The sequence below is a fragment of the Echiichthys vipera genome, assembly GCF_963691815.1.
Source record: "Echiichthys vipera genome assembly, chromosome: 16".
In the NCBI taxonomy this organism is placed as follows: Eukaryota; Metazoa; Chordata; class Actinopteri; order Perciformes; family Trachinidae; genus Echiichthys; species Echiichthys vipera.
The window spans coordinates 19,129,511-19,150,300 of record NC_139841.1 but is presented as its reverse complement, the minus strand read 5'-3'; the positions used below and the strand labels follow the sequence as shown (position 1 = coordinate 19,150,300).

Sequence of the window (20,790 nt, the reverse complement as noted above, 5' to 3'; positions counted from 1 at the left end):
TTTTATTCTTCCATCCCAGGGAAGAGGCCATGATGTCCACTTACTTTGAGACCGTAGAGGACCTACTGGCATCTTTTGGGCCCGCCCGTGACTGCTCCAGAGATAATGGTGGATGCAAGAAGAACTTCAAGTGTGTGACTGACAGACAGTTAGACTCATCTGGCTGCATGGTAAGTGTGCTCGTTTTTGTTTTTTTTTACTGTTGATGACACATACATACACTGCTGTACATGGTAAATTAGGGAATTATTTATTATTTCAACCAGGGTTGATCCAGAGTCAATTAAACCCACATGTGTTTATAAAAATATATATAATATATATATATGCTTATAAATATGTGTATTTGCCATTTAATACTTGGTTGGTTTAGCGCAGGTGTGCCCAAATACCAGTCCTGGAGGGCCACCTTCCTGCATGTTTTAGGTTTCTCCCTGCTTTACCACACCTGATTAGGGAGCAGGGAGAATCCTAAAACATGCAGGATAGTGGCCCTCCAGGAGCAGGATTTGACACCCCACAGCTATATCTAGAAGCGTACTTGGAGGACACAGACTTCCACAAAGGCATGCCCTATCTCACATTGTTAATGCAATGTGAATTTCCCCAGTCGTGATCTTATTTTTCCAATTTATCCAACATCACGTGAATGCAGCAGAGTTCCTATCGTAATGTTAACAAAAGTGAAAAACAATTTGTGTATCCGCCCTGTGATTCGGATCCGCTTCAAAATGTAATGGGTTCTTCCTTGGTCCATGTTACACCCTTCCACCAAAGTCTCATTAAATAAAGCCAGTAGTTTTTCTGTTATCCTGCTGACAAGCAAACAGACAAACCATAACCTGCTATGCGGAGGTAATAAAGAAGTACACAGTAAGTACATTGCTTTCGGGAGTAAGGGGCGGTTTGTGTGTGTGTGAGATGAATTTGCCAGCAATAGACCTACTGATAAAAGACGCAGTAGTTACACTTTTCATCCATCAGCCTGCTGTCAGCTGAACTGGCGCTGAGCTGTAGCTAACTAGCTAGCAGAGATCAGAGGGCGATTTCAGTCGCACAGCCGACTAGAGCGACAATATAAATGCTGGTATCAAGTATTTAGTCTGGTCAGACAAACAGGAGCTACAAATATGCAGACTGTGCATGCAGCATTCAAGCTTGTGACGTAGAAAGGAATAGTAGTCATAACCACACACCTAAAATTCTCCACAGGTTTTGTGCACATTGGAAATTAACAATAGCCAATTGTCTCAAATTGTTGACTGAAACAAACAACAAATAAAACGCCAACATACAGTATATTGATTAGGCTGTGTAAAAAGACCAGTGCTTGTGCTGCTCAGTAGTTATTGCAGAACTCTGCAGCTTAAAGACTGATTAGGTATTGAATATATTCTAAGTTTCATTCATTTACATAATCACTTATTTTTAATGTTTCTTTCCCAAGGTAATGCCACTCAATAAAGTTGCATCCCATCTGCTATATCCTAATATGTCTTCTGTGATATTTGCAAGCAATCTATATTATTTTATGTGCTGTTTATTGCCATAATTAGTATGCTTTGGTGTTACTTTGGGCTCTTTAGTGTACAGTTTGTATGGACACTATGGGGCCTATGGTTAGAAGCGGTTATGACTCCCTGTATTTATTGTACACATACTTATGCTTACGATATACAGTATGTTATACTTTTAAAGTGACCTCTTACCCATTTGGAGTTTAGGGTAAACACAGTTAACTGTATGACTGTGATGGGGCTGCAAATTACCATATATCATGGATCAATAGGAGGTTGTCCAGTGGCAACAGCAACAAAGTAGAAGTGGTGATAATAATAACATTTGTAATATGCTTTTCACTATTATATGTCAAATACATATTACAAATACATTTTTAATATACAGTATTTATTGATTGAGCGTCTTTTTGATTCATAAACCCTAATTTGAGTTTAGATGTAATGTTGTAAACAACAGGGAAAAAGAGCTTTTCATGTTGGCATATTTACAAGTACAGGGTGACCGGAATCTTCAGATGCCAGGATTTTGACAGCATGGGGCTGGCCTGCGTTGTAAAGTAATTAAATTGATGAGCCATCTCAATTGCTGGTGGATGCTTTGCTGGGTCATTACGAGCTTGGACAGGGCCATAAATTGACTGGCCTTTTTGTTGTTTGTGTGGACCAAAAACAAACACTGATAGGCAATTTTCTTGTTTTCATTTGTTTTGCTTATCTTTTAACTGGAATAAAGAGAGGTCTCTACTCTAACAAAACCTTTTATTTATAATATTCATGAAACCCTGTTTGGTCTGACACTGATCTTAAATACTGAATAGCATTCCTGACACTGATAATGATGTATACTAAAGCAGATCGACTTTGTAAAATCAACTAAATACCTACATAGCATTTCTAACATTTTCAGCATTTACTATACAGAGTTATTATGCACATGCCCTCTGCAACTCATCTCCCACGACTTACCTCCCGCTGTGTAACCATGGTGACGACTCCATATTAATAAACCTCACTCATATTCCCCATCATTCATCAGAACAGAAAATACAATTTCCACCCTTGACATATTAGTAGCTTGTGGCTGTTTTTTGTGACTACAATATGTTTTTGTCTACATATAAGGTAATCGCCCCTTCCCCCAAACTTGTTGACAGTATGTTCTTAATTTTGTTACTGATAATATAATTACACGTTTTAATAACCCTAGGTCTCTGCACTTGTTTAGTGTTCTTCTGCTGAGCCACCTGAGAACCCACATTATGGATAATTTATTAAGAGTATGCATGAACAGTGATGGTGCACTGTGTCACTTCCTCCTGCAAAGCACAATTAAATACAAAGAATTTCCTGCATCTCATATTTTATGTCTGTTTTGTAATATCCAGCAAAGCTTTAGTTTATTCCCTAGGTAAAGTATTACGTCTCTAAGTGGCACTATTTAGTTTTTTCTCCCGTTTTGAAAATGCAACATTTAAATTTACAAACATTTCAATTAATGATATTTCGTATGTGCTACCACACACTTTTGTATTACTCATTCCATAGTATGTTGGCATTTATTAAAAGTAAATCACATGGGGGTTTGTTGTATTAATTTAAATACAAATGTAGTTATGTTAGCTTATGTATGTGCTTTGCATCGTGTGTAATAGCTGTAAAATAATTAGTGTGATCCGTAACACTGGTCCCAACCACATTTTATGCATTTTCACAGTGGTAGTAGCATTTGCATCCTATACAGGGGAGACAAAATTTGAGCAGGCAGTTTCTCATACTAAACCTATGGCGCTGCAGTAAGATGAATCCTTATTAGACCCAGAGGTGGAAAGTAGTAGAGAGTGTGTATAAAATATGAATGAGTGTGTGCTAATAAGCCTTTGTATTGTTTGTCAGACTCTATTCAATGTCAAGACCCTGGACATATCACATCGCATCATTAATTAACATTTTTCGCACAGATTCGTAAGAGTACACATATGGGCACTAGACCTTTTGTGTTTTCTTTCACAGCTGACCATTAGTGCAGACAGAACTGTGTCAAAGAATTGACAGGCATTAGCACCATGAATAAAGAAAAGGAAAAATATGTAGTGAAAAAACATTTCAGACACTGTGTGAAAACAGGTTTATTCAGACAGACATGTCTATTTGAGCACTAAAGCATGTAAAAATGTTCTAGTACAAACCAAAATAAAAGTATGTACCTGAAAATTAGCAAAATATGTCTCCTTTAACGGTATAGTCAGCATGTAAAGATTTTGTTTTAACTCACACTTTCAGAAAGTATACATGTTAGATGAAATATTATTCTAAAATGATTCAGAGCAGTCTCGCAACATTATGAGCGACTGATTGCACAAACAAAAAGACTGACAAAGCCTTCTAGTCTTTAGAGATTAACTCCGAGGATCAGAGACACAGTAGTATTATTTTCCTTTCTGACTCTTTTGGGTTGATGTTTTTTTAACCACCCCTGTCAGAGTGGGTGCTAACACAGAGCAGCGACATGCCACACGGAGGGTTTAAATCCATTATCAGAGTCAGTCCCTCAAGGCTGTCTGCCATTCTTAAGACAGTTAAAATGCATTTGGAATGAATAAATTTTTAGTCTGAGACAGTGCTGAAGTTTTGGACACATTGCTTATTTCATTTTTTGCCTGTGTTCCCTTTCTTGCTGCTGCTGAGCCGGAGTGGATGACAGGTGGTTTATTCTTGTGCTCGCTAACCTCAGTTTATAACAACAGCTGTTGTAAGTACTGGTTAGACAGGCAATGTTTTTGTACCGGCACCTTCCTTTTTCATCACTTGGCTCATCAAACACCAGTGGGTCACATTATAGATTACAGTAGCAATGCACTTGGTAAAACTGTATATTGTTTTGCTGTTTACATTACAGCCTGCACTGCTGTTTCCATCACCACGCTACTACTTTTTTTTGTGAAATTGATAATGGCTACTGGAAATGTTTCAGTGCAGATGGTTGTGATTGAATTGATTTAAAAAAGACAAATAGAATTGAATATAAACAATAAAGAGCATTTCCAAGTGATTTCCTTAAAATTTAATGAAATTAATGAAAATTAATTGTTTATTTTACATTTTGTAATCTTTTTATTAGAGTAAGGGCATTTCATTTTTTGTGATTCATAAACTGTTTCAAAAAATTTATTAAAACCAATCTCTACCAACTTGCCTTCCCTGCATACAAGCTGTTGGGGCAATTTATCTGTCTACTGTGGTTGTATATGTGTCCTTCCTGTTAATAGCTGTATACTGTATATGCTTCTCATTTCCTGCATTTGTAAGGAGCATTCTAAAACACATGGTGCCTTTATACCAGGGGTGGGCAATTCTGGTCCTGGAGGGCCACTGTCCTGCATGTTTTTAGGTTTTTCCCTACCCTAACACACCTAACAATGATCAAACTGTGACAAGCTTCAGCTGCTTGATAACGAGCAGAGCATTAGAATCAGGTGTGTTAGAGCAGAGAGAAACCTAAAACATGCAGGACAGTGGCCCTTACAGGACAGGAATTGCCCACCCCTGCTCTATACTAAAAAACAAAAGTTCTATGACTTCAGAACTGATTGTCAGGGAATAATTTAATTTCTCTAGACAGTTTGTGTAGTTAATGATCAATCCCTCTGTGTAGAGAGAGCAGTACGGAGAAGGGGCTCACAGCACTGCTCGGTGAGGACAGTAACTACACAGTGATTCGTGCATCAGAGTCTCCAAAACACCACACAAGACTCCAACACCAGAAACAGTCGCTAGATCTCTCTACAGGATGGATAAGGATTTGGGAAGTCGCCAGATTTGGCAAGAAACTCGCTGGTGTTTGTATGATACACAGCTTCTCCCATCTCTTCTTCTTCGTTGTTGGTGTATTACAGTGGCAGTTACAGTGCCACATTCCGGCCTGGCATGTGTATTGCAGCGTTTTTAGCAAGTTTCACTGGTTTCGTGTGGACGCAGACTTTTCTTGAGTCGTTGCCGTGTGGACGGGAAACTTTTTAAGAACGATGGAGAAGAAAAAGATTGTTTTCGATCATGTGGACTAGGGCTGCAGCTATCGAATCTTTTTGTAATCAAGTATTATACCGATTATTTCATCGATTGATCGGATAAAAAAAAAGATTACAATTCTGCATAAAAATGTATAATAATTTGCGTTATATATTATGTCTGGGGTAGGCATATTTGGTGTGGTAACCTAACAGAGGTATGTGTGTGTTTGTTTGTGTTTGAGTTTACTATTTAAACAATTCAAAGTGGTGCATACAATTCTACGTGACAGGTGTTTACTCAAAAGAAAAAAAGACAAATAGATTAATTTAGAAAATGAATTAGAGATAGATATAAGGAAGAGTGACTCTCTCTCACCTATTTAGTGTAACACCAAGCAACCTATACAAAACGGCACTGACACATTTCCTCAAACAAAACTATAAAGACTGATCAGGTAGGTAACGTTATGTTTAACATTTATGAAAAATTAAACATAGAGGCATTCACGAGGAGAGCTAACGTTATGCATTATATTCCTGTTCATCTGTAACTACGGCAACCGCCCTTCTTCAACCAGAACAGCGGCGCTTGGTGAAGTGGCGTTAACAACGGACTGCTTTCATCTCAGACGCTGAATCATCGATGACGTGCTGTTGACAGTTCTAGTTAACTGTCGACACATTGAACCTTTTTGGCTCCGGATGTAGTGATGTGCATACGCAAAAGCGGTCCGTGTGGAAAACAATGATCCCTGAGCTGAACTGGTTGCATAACGCGCAAGATAGGAATTAAACAAATCATCGAGACAGAGATTTTGCCTCGATGATTTTATGTAATCGAGTAACTCAATTAATTGTTTGAGCCCTAGTGTGGACATACCCTCAGAATCGAGGTGGCTTCACACACTTATTTGTGTTGATGACTCTTCTGTTCTCCTTGATCTAGTATAAATAAACTCCTTCAGCATAAGATCCAGGGCTCTAGTACCTCTTTTTCTTTACCGGCATCACAACAAATTCATCCCTAACACTGATCAGAGAGCAGTGTCTCAAATAAAGTAAGTCTTTTCAAGTAAAACCTTAACCAAAACGTATTGTAACTCCCTTCTGTCAGACATTATAAACCCACTTCAAACTTTATCAGTTAAGTAAATGGACGTTATCAGTTACCACTACCTTAGATATAAGGCAATATGACCCTTCTCCACCTCGTAGTTGGCCCATTAGGCTGTTATCATATATTTTAAGCTGGATCACCCATCAACATCAATATTAGAAGTTCAGAGTTCAAACTGGGAGATTGGTTTTCATGTCCAGTGTAAAGTCAAGGTTAACTTGTTTTATGATGTTTTAAGTTATGTCTTTTTCTAAACCAACAAGGTGATGTTAGTTTTTGTTTTGATTGACAACAGGACTCTGATGGCATTTGATTGGCCTGACCAATCAAAAAGCTAACAGTTACCGTGTGATTAGATGATAGCCGACTTCTGAACCTACTAGTAGTTGTACCAGGCCCAAAGTTATTACACCACAGCAATTCTTTCTTACATGAATGTCTCTTGATTAAAATATTCTTGAAACTGGAGTTAAAGTTGGATTTTAAGATGCAACACAGTGGTAAAGATGTCTAGGGAACTTCGTCATACAAATGTGGGTTGTGTTAACAGCAACAATCTAGCATTCACCCAGTGGTGTGGAATGAATGGTCAAACTCTCATTGAATTTGTGGCCAATGTACCGTGTCATCCACTTTGTTTGTGTGAGAAAGAGGTATTACTGATGCATTATGTGAACTCTCTTGGGGCTGCTCGGTGGAGTTCAGAACTCTGTAAACATGACTTTTCTTGGTAACTTGTCATTTTTAAAGTTTAAGTCTGACAACTGCAGCATACTGTGGTTTATGCTTTTAGGAAATGGTGGAATGTTTGTCTTTATGGCACATTATTGTATCTAGCTACAGTATCTGTCTTCCTAATGGATATACTCAGAGGCTGAGCAGATGGTAGCATATTAGTGGCTTATCTTTCATCAGTTGATGTCCCTTTTGGGACATCTCTTGTAAAGTTGTTTGGATGTAGGCTTGGCAAAGATGTATTTTTAAATGTCAACTATCTTCCGAAAGCTTAATTTTGGCCCGTCAGACTCCAGTAGTTTATAACAGTTTAGAGAAGATGGATACTTTTGTCTCCAATCTCATTTTGAAGGCGCTTGTATAGTGTCCCAGTCTGCAAGACACATTATTAAAAATGTGTGGCACACTCCAAAAGTCAGGATTTAAATGATGACTTGTCAGTGTGGAGCCAGATTTCCGCTTGGTTGCCTCTGGTTTGCATAAAGAGTCAGCAGGGAGAAAAAATGGCAACTCCACCCAAACAAAAGTTTTGTGCAAAGCCTTATCCCCCTCTACCCACCATCCCCTGTATCTCCCCCCACAGTCCTGTGTTCCTGACAACTGAGCATCATGATTCCCCACTGCTCCGCTAGACAGCTTAGCTCAGTTTACCTCATTACCATTGAATTTCAACACTTTATGATCTAAATCAAATTGTAATAGTCGTCCATCATTTCACTCTTACACTGTTGGTTAACCACTGGATCAAGTGTGTCATTTAGTGTACCACAGAGGCGCATTTAACACTGCTGCAGCCAAAGGGTGGGAGCTAAGACCTGTGTAAATTGGCATACAGTTTAGTAAGAGGCCTTGAGATATTATTTGATATAGATTGTTTGGCAGCATAACAGTAAAACTAAAACACATAATTTTCACATGCACAGTTACTGAGCTCCAAGATAGATGGGTGAAAATATAGTATGACCATTAGTATAGACTAAAGCTAGCTATAGTGAAGCTGTAGATTAAAGTGTAAGTCTGGCAAAAATGGCATGAAAATACATCAAATAAGCCATCAAGACAGTTTTTTTTTTTGTTGATCAAATATTTATAAAGAATGCCCGGAGAGACGCTAACAGCCCTAAAGGGCTAACACTGATTAGCGCCGAATGCATCCAAAACGACATTTTTTAACCACTAATATTGTGCACATCTGCAGTAGCATTATTAGGATCCCTACACATAAAACAAAGCACCAACAACGTAATAAACGACTCGTATGGACTACCTGTCAACATGGACCTACTGGTAAGGCACATACTTGTAAAACAGTATTTTTTAACAGTTTCTGAATACAGGCCATGTGGATTTCTCTGTGGAAAAGGTGGTTTGATGCTTTCACAGTATTTATACAGGACTTCACTCTGCTTTATAATAATACAAAATAAATCATGTTTTCCAATATTGGACCTTTCATATTGTATTTGACGAAGGACGTTTTTAAAACTGAAATCAATTTCAGTCCATTCAACCTGGCTCAGTTCCAAACACAAATTCAAATTTAGAGGACTAAGGAAGAGGATTCAATCACACAGCCTTTCTCAAATTACATGCTAGATACCCAGAAAAAGATTAGTATTTCAATTTCCTCTCCCTTTTAATAATTAAATAGACGTACGTGGGATAGTTTTGATATTAAATACAGATATCAGTTTTTCTTTGTGGCGAGATTGAAATATCAAAAGGAGCAGAAAATAGTTATTGCTCACCTTATGCAGTAAATTGTTGTGGAATACTTGTTTATTTGTAATAACCTTCGGTGAAACTTGCAAGGAAGTGCATTTGTATCTGTCTCTCAGGAAAGCCATATAGCCACACATATAGATTCTATGAATTAAAATGATCCAACCACTTTCTAACTTTGACATTGCTACTAAAACTGGTGTTTCTATTCTTTTTATTTGCTTTCCTGACAATAACAAACATAGCTTGTCATTAACAGACCCCATCTCTGTTGTCTTTGTCATCAGGGGAAGCACATAACAGCAGCTCTTAAGTGCCTTTGGTGATCAAGCTGAGCTGAGAGCAGCAGAGTCTGGTGGAGTCACAGGACAAAGCAATCCTTCACTCTCATAGTCATCTGTTGTGTTGTCACCACTAAAGACAGTTGGAGGAGCAAAAGAGACAACACAGCCTTTAAATACAATCCGTCCCCGTTGTGTAGAATGGGCTCATTCTGATTAGCTGAGTACAAAAATGTAAGCTTTCACTGTGCAGACTTGTGTAGATGAATGTTCCAAATTAAATCTACCTGTTAGAGAGTGAATCCTGTATATATATCTGTATATATCTATATATCTCTCTCTATATATATATAGATATATATATATATAGAGAGATATATATAGATAGATAGATATAGATATAGACAGATATACTGTTATGTTATGTTTTCATAATAAACCAAATGTACCAATATCAAAATATAACAAGTCAAACTAAATCTATTTTGATTAGCTGGGAAATAACTCTGTCTCCTCACTAAATATTAAGTATGAATTTGTATGAATATAAGGAACAAACAGCTGGGTTGAGACTTGGGGGACTGCATTGCACCCTTGCATGTTTTTATTGCTCTTGCAGCAATAAAACTGTTGTGCCTAATTCAACCCATTTTAGCAGCAGTGGAGCAGCAGGGCATGCATCTCTGCCACCTCTAAACCAGATTAGGCTTTCAAATATGCTTTTAGAGTATTTGATCCCCCCTTCCCCCTGCCTGTCACTATAATTTAGAGCTCTGCTGTGTCAACTTTTTGGTATCTATGTTGTTTTGGTGAAATTGTCAGCACACATCTACCTTATATTGTTACCTTATCATCCATATGTCTATCAGTGAGAAGATTCTCCCTCGTCTTTACAATTTCCCAGCATTTCCTTGGCCTTGTTCTGTTGTTCATTCCAAAGACTGTATATATATATAAATATATATATATATATATATATATATATATATATATATATATATATATACATCACTGACTGTTCACACTTCTTGCATTATCTCTTCTCTGTCTAAAATGTGTGATGACCATTAAGTACGAACATCTGGCATTTTAATTTTGACAAGATCATTAAGAGACAGTAGATAGATTATGCTGCAGTTCCTGATTAAAGCTGAGAGCAGTAATGGGTAATTAGGAAAATGAATAGCATTCATTCAGAATGGGTGAACTTTAATTTGTAGAGGTGATCTATGTGCTCTATATAATATGTAAGAAGATGTATGGGCAGTTATATTTCATGCATACTTATTTTTTTCTTATCCAGTATACAGAAGTGAATTATCATCGCTCTGGTGCTGTACGCAATGGTGTCATAAAATTCTCATTTAGTGTTATATGTAAAGCAGATATGCAGGTGTAAAAGAGAAACAGGATAATATGTAAACATCCAATCCATCAGATTTAATCTAATAGTTGAAGCTATTAATTATATTTGAATAAACTTGAAAATGTGTAAAGATACAAACACAGTCACACTTGTGTCTTACGCACACTTTGTCCCTCTTTTTAAACATTAAATATATTCAATAATGAGTCGATACTCGATTACCAGAGCCTAATGCTTTTATAATGTATTTTCAGTTCATTATTATAACAACATCTCTGCCAATAAAGTTGTTTCTGTGTTGCACAAAAGGCTGCAGCAGATCTCTTGGCCTGTTCTCATTGTGCTGCCATCGTAGCATCTCTACAGAAGACTGACCTACCTAAAATAATTTATCTGCAATGCAAATCCTCCCTTCTCCCCAGCCCTTGTGTCTGTGGAGAGTGGTCTGACCACAGAGAGCAAGTAGCTAGTGGCCAGCGCTAATGGCTAACCTTAAGTTCTTTTCATTCAACCGTAAAGTGATGCATGACAACTCTGAATTCCAGGCAGCTATTCCCACAGCTCTGTCTCACTGTGATGAATGGCTCCAATCTCATTCTGGTGAGAAAGTCAGCATTACATTCATGAGATACAGTAAATGGATCTAAGACTGGAGAGATTTACCAATGAATGTTGAACATATGGGACTTTGTCCCGAACACGCGTGTGAAAAATGCGTGTTTATTGCACATCTATCCTTTTTTAGTGTTTAGTGACAGTGGCTCTTCTAAGACAGCAAAATCCTATCGCTCAATTTGTCTTGTAACATTTATACAGCCCAGAGAGAGCTAATGTAACTGTATTTCAGGAGTCATTTGTATCATTTGTATAAAAACTGCCTTCATTCAATCTTTAGTTAGTCATCTTAATATGATAACATTATAAAAAAGCTAATTATGAAAAAGCCGATTAATTGGAAGAACATAGGATAGGTTATATATACAGACATACAAACAGGCATACTTCATAATTGCTTTGGCAATTGATAGTGTATAAAATATAGAGGAAGACATACTTGAGGTGAAAATTAAATACTATAAATGATCTATAAATTAAAGCCTAACATGAGTGTGAAGGTCTTCCAAATGTCAAAACACATCATCTTTAGATCATCTACCTTTCTCTCCAGTTTCTTGCATGTCTGCTTTAAAATCTTATGCTTTATGTTTTTTTTTTTAAATTTGCCTTGATAACTGTAGAGCAGCTACTGCTCTTAGGGCCTGCAAGGCTTTGAAAGGTTTCACATTTAGCTCTGGTGCACCTTCCAGTGGATATTTTGTTGGGCAATGTTATAAAAAAAAGGAAGAAAGCATAATGACAACATAAAAGCACAAGTTTCAAGCACCCAGTAACATATTTTATCGAGTCCAGAGCTCTTCTTACAGTATATATGGCAGAAAAGCTTTGTCACAGTATTTAAAACACTACAAAATAATGTTGTTGTTTTTTTATTCTTCCAGTTAAATCCTGTAGCTGTAAAGGTGTGTATTAGATCTGACAAGCTAACATACCTATTTTTCTTGTCCTGGCCTCAGAAATGATTTTCATTATTTTCCAAACATCTCTCTTATCGTTACTCTCTGGCTCAAGCCTCTCTTTGTATCTCCTGTAGTTTGCCTCATCTTGATTTATCTCCTAATTTCACTGTCTATAACAGTTATTAAAACCTATCAAATGAGGCCTTTAATTGCTTACATAACCCATGGCTTATTACAAAGGAAAACCTTGTTGAATGCTGATCAGGGACCTTGCAGAACAAGATGTACTGACATTAAAGATCTGTTGGTTGGGTCATGTAGTCAGAACTCTATCAGTCTGTATAGTCAAAACAACGCTGAGGGGCTAGAAAAACAATTTCCGCCCCGATTTTTTATGTCTTTTGGCACAGTGTTGGTAAAAGAAGTAAACAACTTTATCATTAGTGTGAGTGGAAGTCCCACTATAAAGCCTTTATTTAATGGCCTCTATGACATTTGACATGGACTGATACAACTATTAATCACTAGGTCACACGGTAAAATGCTGAGGGATATGGTGACATAGACTGCAGATATTGACATTCTCTAAATATAAAGCTAGCATCAGATTAAGTGTTTGCTTAAGGGTGTGTATACTGTATAGACTAGTGATAAACAACTGTGGGGGAATAAGAAGGGAGCCATCCAACGTCTTTGTCCAGGAGGCAGAAATGTTCACATACAGTTGTTACTGAACTGGCAACAACAACAACCACTGCCTCTCTATAATTATCCTTCTTCACCTGATGACCCCAATCCAATGAATAGAGCTGTAGAAACCACCTTTGGGTATTATGTCTCTGTCGATCAGATGTTCATCATCAGCAAGACACAGGCTTCCATGTAGCTGTGAAGACGTTTGAACACTATTCTGTAGCTCTTTTAACACTAGCACAACCTCTTTTTGTGTTTCCTGAATTGTATGTTTTCACAGAGAGAATTATAAAAACAACACACTTCTTAAAAAGTCTTAACCGTGAGAAATGGTACCTTTTTTTGTAAATAGCAGAACTACAGAGCACACACATACAAACATTTTGTGTCATCATGCCTCATCCACCCACAATCAATCCCACACAGGCACACACAGAAATCACTAATGAGTCAAAGCGGCCATCAGTTAAAGTGGTGAACAGTGCCCTGCAAACTGTGAAATAATTGCCTTGTCTCTTACAGTCTTCATTTTAAACCAACGGTACCTTTTTATCGATACTCAAAAAGAACCAATTACAGCAGCTATTACAGCTCTGAGAAAAGTGAAAGTAATATCTGCGGGGGTAAATTGATTATTGGATCCTAGCCCCAAAATCCATCAAATATTCAAATATGAGCATATTTCCATTATGATTAATAGTCTACTTTAGTAGTACTTAGTAGTAATAGTACTATATATGCATCCATCTTTATCATTCAAATGAATGGTAAATATGTGCTCTTTTCCAGCAGCTACCTGTAATGACTCACTCAGTTGGATACAATATACTGCGTATCATCAGTCATGGCAGTGGCAAATTACCAAACAGTGAATATCCTATGCTTTTGCAAGGGGAGACATTTACTTTAAAAGCTTCTGGATGTTGCATACTGCATCTCTCTACACAGCTGTCTTTTCTTTTTCATGTAAGACACTATTGCACCATCAACGCTTGAACACATCTTTTAGGTATAATTGTTTAACGCTCGTGTTTCTAGTTTTATGGTGGTAAACCGGCAACAAGTTGGCAATAACACTGCACAGCAATGTTTTGAAATGCAATGAAACAGAATCTTTCATTAGCCTAATATATTACAGCTGTATTGGGTATAAGAATCCTGATGTAGGAATTAATTGCTGCCAGCCTGACGTTTTGTAGTAGTGCATTAGCACATCTGATGGCCAACTGGCAAACAAATCATTCTCACAGTAGTACTTAAAGCAGTACCTACAATATTACATTGAAAACAAAAATACCATAAAATAACTAAATGAGTTTGATGACGCGCCGAGCCAAACTCTATGCTGTTTGTTTGTGTCAATAAAAGAATCCTTCATCATAGTTTTACGTGTTCAGAGTGCTGTTTTTACCACAAACGCTTGTGCTTTATTTATTATATATATATATTTTTCAGATTGCATGTTCATATTGCAGTTGCCAGCATCTCTAGCCTTGAAGTACACACTGTGTGCTCAAAACCTTTTTCTCTTTTCACCATGAAATCACTGTTGTGTAACTACATCAAGGAGTATGTTACTTTATGATAAAATAAAGGAAAAATTGTTTGATAATATCATAAGGTAATAAATCATAATCCTAAGTGACAGAAAAAGATAATGGCTTACCAAAGGGAACAATTCAAAACAATACAGTAAAGTATTTAAAACATGTTAATGTTGCATTCTTCAAGTCTCTTAATCATATGGTAATTGCTTATAAGTATAATAAATAAATATTATAATCGTATATTATTTATTTTGCCTGCCTCTAAAACATAAGCTGAGCCTGCGGAAAAGTTTATCAAATGTGAACTCTTTGTTTTGTTTGGGTAACAATCTTTTGTTTATATCCGAGATGGATAATTTGACCCAAATCTTGAAGAGTAGGCTATTAAATCTACAAGTTATGAATGGAAAAAAGTAAAATAACAATTTTAATGGAGTCCAGCTTTGTAATAGAATGAATCTGCTGTTGTTGCATTCATGCTTAATTAGACATTTTTATGCTCGGGGAAATATAATTAATTAAAAACTTAAATTAGACAATCTGTAGTTAGGGTATTAGAGTGTGTCTGCTCTGGTAAATGTCTGTGGTGGTTACTGGATATCAGTGCAAAACTGGAAGTTAAACTTAAACACTGAATAATAAACTGAAACTCTAACCAAATCAGTGACTGCTGGGTCACAGGCAGTGCATCATTTCTAATGCACCGATCTTCAGAGCTGACTTCGCTGGTACTGAAGTCTCATCACCCTCATTTTGGTGTTCTCAGTAAAACTGAGTTATTTCTCTTTCTCAAAGCCCATGTTCATGATCTTTAACACTACTAATATACTATCCTTTATAAAGAGATTATGTTATGCCAACTTTCAAGTTCATACTCAAGTGTATAGAATAGTTGTGACAGCACAACCTAATGGAAGTCCTGAATGCTTGTTTAAAGACAGTTTCTAAATAGGCTGTGTGCATTTCTCTGTGGATTGAGCTTATTGATACTTTCACAGTATTTATTTAGCTTCTCGACCTGTTATAATCAAGAATCACATGGAAATCTCACATTTTACAATATGTGACCTTTGATTTAATTGATTCGATTTTTCTTTCCAATTTGGAATGGACAATTATTCCCCAAAATATACTGTATTTTCATTACTTATACTCCCGGGGAAGGTGTAGACATCTCACAACATGGAGTCCCCTGCCACTCTTTTCCACCTGTCAGTGTGACGTCTCACCAGGAGAGCATAACACATGTGGAGCTTTGTGTCTGGCAGGTAAAAAAAAAACCACAGACCTCAAGTAGTGAGATGAGCTGTAAGGATGTTCCCTAGCTGCCAGTTTCCAGTGTTTCATATCGTTAATCACATAAAGACTTGCATGTTTTTTGTATCCTATCAAATAAGATAATTGTCATATTTCATTGTTCTTTTTCTGAATTACTCAACATCCCACTGCCCACTTCTCTCTTCTCATCTTTCCCATTTTACTATATTTGCCTCCCAGCAGCTACCTCATTCTGATTTAAATGCACATACTGACCTCTACGCCTTACTCTCTTTTTCTCTCTCCCTAATTTATGCCTTCCTCCTTACCCTCTCGCCGCACCTCCCTCCCACTGCCTCTCATTCTTTCTCTATCTCTCTCTTCTTGTAGTGTCCTGAGGGGCTGAGGCCAGTGAAGGATGGCTCAGGTTGCTATGACTACTCTAGGGGCATTGACTGCACGGATGGCTTCAATGGAGGATGTGAACAGCTGTGTCTCCAGCAGCTTGTGCCCCTTGAAGATGACCCCAGTTCCAGCAACGTGCTCATGTTTTGCGGGTGAGAATACCTAACAGTCAAAATTTGAAAGTTGTCTGCAGGCTGGAAATAAAGATTCCTCATGAAATAGGCTTCGTGAGTAATATTTCAATCAAGAAATTCTTCCTCGGGCAAATTCCCACACGAAGGAAATGAGATATGCAAATTAAAAAATATCCAATGTTTAATCATCAAATCACGTCTATATGTAATGAAAGACATTTGCCCAAGACTACATATTAAAAAAAGTATTGTTTGAATATAATTACGTATCCCACTGACATTTTACAATATCAATTAGTACACGAGTCACAATTTTGCAATATTACGTGGTCAACTTTGATGCCAAGCTTTTATAAATCCTTTCATATACAGTATACACATATACAGTTTAAATAGTACAAACAGTACAAATACAAGGTATCCACAGACTGTGTAAAGTAAGTGGATCTAGATTCTGGGCCTGAAAAATAAAGCCAATGCAGAAGTGCCTTAAACCTACATTATTTCTAATGGCCAGCAGGGGATGTCTCTGCTGGCTGCAGAAGGAACTCCAATTATATAGAAGTCTATAAGAAAATCACTAGTTTTTCTTCTGTAATAAAGCATGATGTTCATTTTAGAAATTCTGGTCCCATTTAGATTAAAACAGATGATAAAGCAGATAAATTCTTTAGAATGTGGCTACCAGGTTGCTGTGGTATCAACAAGATCGAGTCGCAATGCGTATGTGTTGAACCTGTTTTTATTGTAAATCTCTGATCTTTTCACAATCTGTTTTCAATTAATTAGAGTTAATAGTAACATTTTGGACGATTTTTGATGGGCACTATGTCACTGCCGTTGTGGCACTATATGCATATTACCGCACCAGTGCCCAGAGATCCCTACGCTCTTAACAGCAAAAGTCCACTGGATGACACGTCAGCCTATTGAAAATTGGCACAGTTTCCCTCTTCAGAATTTAGCTCAGCGCAGTAAAAACAATACTGGCTTAGCACTCCTCAGGTTCACCCTCTTATCCAAATATGGCCACTTCCAGTTTCAGAAAACCAAGATGGTGACAGACTAAATTCCAAACTTTCAAAATGGTAGTCCACAAGCCATTGGGAGATGTCCCTTTAGATATTTCCACTTCTTTTATAGAGTCTATTGTAGTATACTGTATATGTCAATTGTTACTGTAAATTTAGAGCAACCCATTGGTCTGGGAAACTTGAATTTTTCAATGCAGGTATTCAAAAGGCTGCATCAAGGATTAAACTTGAATCTTGAACCATTATTCCGCGATACATTCACTGTACAAACACCCTCTGCCTCAGCCAACGCATGTTCCATTAATCTGATACACTGTATGTGGACTGCATGTGCAAGTACATGGCAAAGTCATTTCCAGGGAGTTACCATTAGTTATTCTGTGGCCCTTAAGAGTCATAAAGCTGGTTGCACTGTGGCATTCCAACCATGCACAAAGTTCCAACCATTTTTTTTAATAATGTGTGGAAAGAAATCAGGTTCCACACTGTATTACTAACCCTACCTTTTACCTCTTACAAACAAAGTAGGATGGATCAATGGGTTCAGGGTGTTTGTGTCATGCTTGTTATTGGAATTTCACAGCAGCACGACTGCAGCACATTTTCTATTTTCTCTTTTCACATCTGTCATCTTTGAGGGGATTGCTTCTACTACTAAGACTGTAGTGTTGAAAAATCCAAGAGGAGTTTGGCGATACTGATCCAGTAACCAGATGCTGATCTGGTAACTGTGATCATGCCAAGTTGTTAGTTGCTTAATTCACATGTCATTGTAGTCGCAGTGCTGGAATAACTGCTGCAAAGAACGAATGAATACTTGTAAATATGCAGCCCCTGATAACTTTTGGGTTTCAGGCAAGTGGGAACTCAACAGAAGGAGCAGGCTGACAGGTAAAGGGTATCCTAATTCTCCTTGAGATGTGTCAGGTCCACAGTGTGAGATAGCATATGTTTTTTCCCCCAGAACTTTGGCTCCTTTACACTGGGCGAGCGGACAAACAACATAATGTAATTTGCAGCAATGTCCAGTCTCCCTAAGGCAGTACAATTGATTTGGACTGACTTTTTAATAAGGGCACCTCGGGAGAATGAATTTGTTTTTGTGAATCAAGAATATATTTATCCCGTCAGTGTGCACACCCTCTGTGGCATGCAAATGGTTCTAACGGCCAAACTACATGGGCTACATACACAGTGCAACTCAGCGCAGTTCAGTTATATTTTTGCCCGCCTCGTCTATTTTTTCTCAATCTGCAATGCGACCCTTTGACAGGTGAAAATTACATAGAACTGTTTAAAAAAAAAGTGTGCAATCTGTTAAAAAATTATTAAGATGCATACCTCACTGTACCAGAGGACAATGTGAGGCAGCACAACTTCCAAACCATGCATAACGAACTGCATCTAAACTAAGTGAACACAAGACAAGGTTCTGTGAGGGAAGATTCTGCAGATAAATGGAGGAGATATGATAATTGTGACTGACTGCAAGGCCTGCTGAATTCTGCCCCATTGAAATGTGTTTCCAGCAGAGCATTTGTTTCCACTGTCTCTCCAATGACAATGGCGAGGGCACTGCTTCGCTAATATAAAAGACATTCTGGGCAAAGCTTACAACAATAAGAGCCCGCTCGTTCAAATAAATACTAACCTTGCTTTGGCATAGTTTTTCATCGTCTTGCAAAATTCAAAAGTCACAATTAATTTTCTAACGCTCTGTGTGTCCTTTAACCTCAAATGTAAATAGGTTCACATACATTACATTTTTTAACTTTACAGTGACAGCTTTTCCCTCTTTCTCAGGTGTGTGCAGGAGTACAAACTGGCTGGGGATGGGCGTTCCTGCCTCCTGCTGTCAGATAACTGTGAGGGACCAAAATGCCCAAGGCAGGATGTCCTCTTCAATGACACCCTGTTTGGTGAGATGCTGCATGGATACAACAACAAGACCCAGCAAGTCAACTTGGGACAGATTTTCCAAATGACCTTCCGGTAACTAGTGTACAAGTACACACATTTACACTTTCACAGTTGTACACTCATCTCCACACTCATTAAGAATACATTTCCCTGTCTTTAGTTGCTATATAGTATATTGTACTTTCCTTTTCTTTATCTGACTTTATTAGAAATGTCTTTTCTTATAATTGGTTGTTCTCTCTATTCTTTTTTTCTTTTTGTCTAAATTGTGAAAAACATTACTTTTGTTATTTCTTCTGGTGTATTTCACACAGACAATCTTCCTTTGAGACCTGTTGTTTTTATGTCTTAACTGTTTACATTTCTCTGCGTCTCCGAAGACACACCATCAACAGTAACGGCCGTCTTTTATCAGTTTTGGGTTGCAGGAGAGATAGAAAAGCTTGAGAGCTCAGCGGAGCAGCTCTGAGAATCAGTAGTCAGGGTTTGCCGTCGGCGTGTCGCATCTGTGTTTGCACAGATGTGTGTGTATACATGTACTTGTGCACGAGAGAGAGAGCGAGAAGGGGATGAAAGAGGGATGGTTGAGTGAGGATTGAGACTTATCCTATTGCAGTTCTTCCTAAACTGTCAGCCCTCTGAAAACCTGCCTCACTCTGATAAGTCACATGCTGTTTGTGGGGAAATGCTCCTGTAATCACAGAGAGATAATGACCGTCTATCTATGCACAAATACGGTGCACGCAGAACAACACGCTCAGCCTATACCTTGCTTTGTCTATCTTTTATTTGCTCACACACTCACACAAGTACATGTACACAAATATCTATGCAGTTTTTCAGTATCCATAAAATGCGTTTTATCTGTTCTGCCCTCTGGGTCACAATAGCTGTGCTTGGTTAAACACAGCCGCATAATGTGTCTGATGTAGGTCCTCAGGGTCATTTGTAGCATATATTGTTGTGATTCAGGATTCCTGATGGGTAGAAGTATTGCTGCTGTTAGGAAATGTGCTACCTATTTAACACCTGCAATTCGTAGACAGGTAGTACAAACATTGGTGTTGTGTATTATTTTTCAGTTATTTGGGCTTCAGCACCCAAGTCTGAGCTTACAAAATTACACAGCTCAAAACAGGGCAGCTATGCTTACTCTTGATTGTTCTTATAGATCTATTGTTGACCGAATGCATTCTTGTCTTAGATGGCTGAAGGTTATTCATAGGTTATCCAGCAGTTTATTTTTATTTATTCGAAACATTATTCACAACAAGTATCCAACAGTTATTTCTAATCAGATTGGTTATAATGCTGATGTTCACCAATACAGTACCAGAGCTTCAACTCAAGGTCTACTTGCATTACCACGACCAAGACCTAATTCAATGAAAAGCACTGTTATATATAGAGCCATTTTTTTACGGAACACTCTTCCTTTAAATATTAGGACTATTCCAAATAAAAAAAGCATTTAAGAAACATGTAAAGTCCCCTTTCAGACTTAAGAGTTAGTCTTCTATGTAACCATTTTACAC

At 37.7% G+C, this 20,790-nt stretch overlaps 1 protein-coding gene across 1 annotated transcript in view; it reads left to right on the top strand.

The window, feature by feature from the left end:
- astn2 (astrotactin 2) overlaps nt 1-20,790 on the top strand; it is a gene marked incomplete at both ends in the record, with an annotated part of 261,923 nt that overhangs the window by 161,161 nt on the left and 79,972 nt on the right. Inside the window, 3 exons of the mRNA XM_083929281.1 lie at nt 20-170; nt 16,153-16,319; nt 19,139-19,327. Of these exons, the coding sequence (XP_083785407.1) occupies nt 20-170; nt 16,153-16,319; nt 19,139-19,327 (507 nt within the window). The remainder of the gene's footprint in view (nt 1-19; nt 171-16,152; nt 16,320-19,138; nt 19,328-20,790) is intronic.